Genomic DNA, 4,581 nt, shown 5'->3' on the forward strand with positions numbered 1-4,581 from the left:
TGATCAGAATCTGGACAAGTTTTATAATTGTCCTCCACTAGTCCAAAGTTCTCAAATGCTTTCCGATAAAATAAAGCAGAATTAAGCATGATATAAGTTGAGTTCCACCTTGTGGTGACATCTCCATGGAACTCCTTACTACTTGGTAATGATAATTGCTTACAAATATCCAAGAATTTCATTTTCCTTGCTTATGATCCTTTCACATAGGCTATACTAGATCGAATCAATGCCACAGACTCGTCTATGTGCTTTAGTCCATCTTGTACAATGAGATTGAGAATATGAGCACAACACCTATTATGAAAGAATTCTCCTTTACAAAAAAGAGCATTCTTCAAATTCAGATTTCTCTTCAACAACTCAACAAAGCTGAAATTAGAAGTAGCATTATCCAAAGTAATTGAAAACAATTTCCGATCAATACCCCATTCAGACAAGATCTTTAAAACCATTTCACAAATATTGATGCCAGTATGTGGAGGTGGCATGATGCAAAACTTCAATAATTTCTTATGCAACACCCAATCATTATCAATATAATGGCCAGTCAAAGATAAGTATCCATCATTGGTGATGGATGTCCATAGATCACTTGTCAAAGAAATCTTCCCATTAAATGACTTGAGTAGATTATGGATTCTATTGGACTCCAAATTGTAAAACTTCAAAATCTTCGCCATTTGTGTGTTGCGGGTAATATGGGTGCAGTCAGGAAAAATGTATGTGATTAATTCCCTAAACTCCTTATACTCAACAAAGATTAAAGGTAACTCATGTCTCACAATAAGCCTCGTGACCTTATCACGCACCCAGACTTGGTCAACCTTTTTATCTCTTAACATTAATTTCCCATCATTAACACCCAGAGTCATTTGGGTTGGTCCTTTGTTTTCTCGTTTTGGGCAATGTAAAATATGTCTCCTAAGGGTTCCAGTTCCATTAGTAGTACTATCAGCCTTATAGATTTGCCTACACTTATTGCATTTCGCTCGTTCCTTCCCATCACTAAAACCCTTCCCCTCAAGAATTTCAAACTCCTCCCAAACAATACTCCTTCTTTTCCTCTTGGTAACATCTATTTCAAAAGTTGTTGTGCCAGCAGGTTCTGTTGCTGAAATTCCAAGAATGTAAAGTCCATCATCGGACATCACATCAGCATCTGAGCCACAATCGGGCTCATCTTCCATGTTGACTTGTGTGTTGGACATTTCTATAACTATAATTAATAGAAAAACATATAACATATTAATGACTATAATTAATAGAAAAACATATAACAAAAAGAAAGATTTTAACAACAATATTTGTGAATTTGTGACAAGTGCTGTCATATAATGACTTAGAACTTGAACTTAAGGCTTAGCAAATAGAATCTAAGATTCTAAGTAGGAAAAGAAAGTGTTGAAGTATCAAAATCAGAAGTTCAAGAAAGTTCCTATTGCTCCCCAATTCAACAAATAAAAGTGCGAAATACCAATAAAACTGCAATGTCCTCCAATCTGACTCAAGTCACTTGGAAGGGTATGAGATGGGACGAACTTGAGCTATGATTAGTTGATTACCCATAGGTCATAGGACTTTAAAAAGCCAGGCTATGCAAGGGAATTCAAAACTTTACCACTTTGAGTTTATTATCCAATGATGCACTCCCTTTGATCAACAAATGCTTAGTGATACAATCATTCCAGTTATGGGAGAGTAAGAGAGTATATAACCCACAAGACTAGAAGACACTTCATGAAATGTGGAGGTGTAGAGTATTTAACTGAACAACTTTAACCATCATTTTAAAATTAAATTAAAACATCTCTTTTCTTCAATTACATGATATCGTAATCGCAGTTGAGGAAATAAGCATGTGGCTATTTATAACACCAACTAATTAATATGTGGACTAAGACACGTATGCAATACGATCAATGGATTTTGCCAGTGGGAGTGTTTAGATCATTTACCTAATTTCCATTTTAACTCACAAATTGGTTCCTAGCAAACCAGTCCCAAGTTGAACCTTCAAAGAGGTGAGTATATATTTCTAGAACAAGAGTAGTGCGAAACTCGCACTCAAAAACCTAGAAAGACTGGCAAGGTTGGGGGGGGTTGGATAAAAAGGGACAGAGGATAGAATCCAGATTAGCAAAAGGAATCCAAAATAATTATTTTCGTAGACCTGCCAAATGCTATCCATCAAACATCATTCAAATCTCATGAAAAAGCAACATAACTACTCAACAGTACCAATAAATCCAATTTCTCGTAAAACAAAGATCACTGAGAATTAAAGAACAATCTTAAGTATAAGTATCACAAAATTTCAGAACCTCAACAGTCAGTTTGAATTTGAAGATCCAAAAAAATTAAAAAAAAAAGAAGTTCAGAAGAAACTAATTCTAAAAACGAAACAAAGCAGTGACACAGAAATTAGAAATAAAGAATCAGGAGTTGAGATTGGAAAAAAAGAAGGGATAATCAGAACCTAACTCCGCTGCGACTTGTGCTTGTACCGTGCGGTTGCCGAATGCCGCTCTGCGAATGACCTTGAGCCCTTGAGCTTTGAGGCTTGATTGCTTGAACAGTTGAACTCTTGAAGCTTGAGTGTCGTTGAGTGACTGAGGACTGAGGAGTGACGCCGCCGCTGCCGCCGCCGCCGCTGCCGCTCCGCCGCCGCCGCCGCCGCTGCTATTGCCGCCGCCGGGCCGCCGCCGCGCCATCGCTGCCGCCATGCTGCTGCCGCGCCGCCATCGATCCCCTATGATCTACGGTGTCTTTTTTTTGTGATTTGATCCCCTATGAACAAACGTAATCAAATGCATAATAGACTGAAAAAAACCATTTGGTTCAAGTGTACGAGACGAGATCAAAAAGTGATCCAGTGAAAACTTTAAAAAGACAGCAAGAGATTTAAGAATTCTCAATTGGAAAACAAAAATGCAGGTACAAGAACGAAATGTCGATTCAGAGGTGAATTCTCCAGATCTGAATCGACACCGTAGATCGTTAAAGATTGTTCAATACAGAAAGAACCAAAAAAAAAAAAAAAAATTGTAAATATCGTCGGAGTCTCGAAGATATAGGGTTTCTCAGAAGTGGGTAAAAAAAAGGGATAATCAGAAAGAAGTTCAAAATTTGAATATGAAAATCCAAAAAAATAAAAAAAAAAGAAGTTCAGAAGAAACTAATTCCAAAAACGAAACAAAGCAGTGACACAGAAAATAGAAATGAAGAATCAAGAGTTGAGATTGGAAAAAAAGAAGGGATAATCAGAACCTACCTCCGGTTGCGGCTTGCGCTTGTGTCGTTATCGGTTGCTGAATTCCGATGCTGCCGAGTGACCTTGAGCCCTTGAGCCTTGAGGCTTGATTGCTTGAACAGTTTAACTCTTGAAGCTTGAGTGTCGTTGAGTGACTGAGGAGTGAGGACTGAGGAAGTGAGGAGTGACGCCGCTGCCACCACTGAGAGTCGAGAATAGAGAACTCGAGACGAGAGAGGAGAGACTGAGAGAGTGAAAGAGATTAGGCCATTAGGGCATTTAGGGGGGAATAAGTGATTTTTGGGTCTAACGGTTCGGGTTGGGTTCGGGCCTAACAGTTCGGGTTTACGGTGCACCGTCGGTCTAGCCCGGACCGAACTGAACCCGATTGATCTCTGGATCCACAAACCAAACCCAAACCACTAAGGGATCGGTCCGGTGTGGTCCGGGCTCGTTCGGGTCGGTTCGGGCCGGTTTCAGCTGGTCGGGCTGGGTATTGACACCCCTATTCCACGTTGAGGCTCCAAGAAGCAAGATCCTCAAGCCCCCTTTCAAGCTCCTTCACACCTCTTCTCCTTTCTCTCCTCCACGTTTTAGGTTAGATGAGAATAGTAATGAGAAGTAAAAGCCCTTTAGACTATTTAAGGTAAGTGATGCTTTAGGGTCCATTTGGTTGGGTACTAATATAATAAAAACCCATTTTTAGGTTCAACTAGTCAAATGGGTCAAGTAGGTTAAATGGGTCGGTCCAAGTTAAATGGGCCATTAAACCATATGGGTTATGAGAGCTCATTGGGTCGACCTACTAGTTCTAAATAGGAAAGAAGTTTACTAAAGGGATGGGGTCCACATAATATGGGGTCATAAATCCTTCACACGCTTCCCAAGGTAAGTGGGACCCACAAACAAAATATTCCCTATACAATTAAAATAGCCCAGGCGGTCCAAACCTTGACTCGTACTTCGAGGACATCAAAGGGAAGGGTAAATAAATACATTAAGGCCTAGAACTTACTTCTCCATTGCCATGGTGCGTCACCCATGACCCTGAATAGTTTCCTCCATAGGCAAACCTGTATCATGGTCAATAATTTTGTAGCTGGGTTTGACCATCGTCACGAACAGGTCACTAGCATATAAGGTAGCAGTATCTACATGTTATGAGGGAGAAATAATAATTAATTATACTCCTGGGGTGCAGGTATAACATCCTCCCTACCTTACAAGAAATTTTGTCCCCGAAATTTGAGGCAGCTAGGGTCTCAAGTGATAAGGGCTGTTGGATAACAACATCTCAAGTCACCCACAACTTAAACTAAGTCAAAGGT

At 39.8% G+C, this 4,581-nt stretch overlaps 1 protein-coding gene across 1 annotated transcript; it reads right to left on the reverse strand.

Annotated features, from left to right (window-relative positions):
- Window positions 1-191: 191 nt before the first annotated feature.
- Window positions 192-1,211, reverse strand: LOC122648070 (zinc finger BED domain-containing protein RICESLEEPER 2-like). Its single transcript, XM_043841339.1, has one exon. The coding sequence runs from the start codon at window positions 1,209-1,211 to the stop codon at window positions 192-194; it is 1,020 nt and encodes a 339-aa protein (XP_043697274.1).
- Window positions 1,212-4,581: the final 3,370 nt, after the last annotated feature.

The sequence above is a fragment of the Telopea speciosissima genome, unplaced genomic scaffold (assembly GCF_018873765.1).
Source record: "Telopea speciosissima isolate NSW1024214 ecotype Mountain lineage unplaced genomic scaffold, Tspe_v1 Tspe_v1.0428, whole genome shotgun sequence".
NCBI classification, from domain to species: domain Eukaryota; kingdom Viridiplantae; phylum Streptophyta; class Magnoliopsida; order Proteales; family Proteaceae; genus Telopea; species Telopea speciosissima.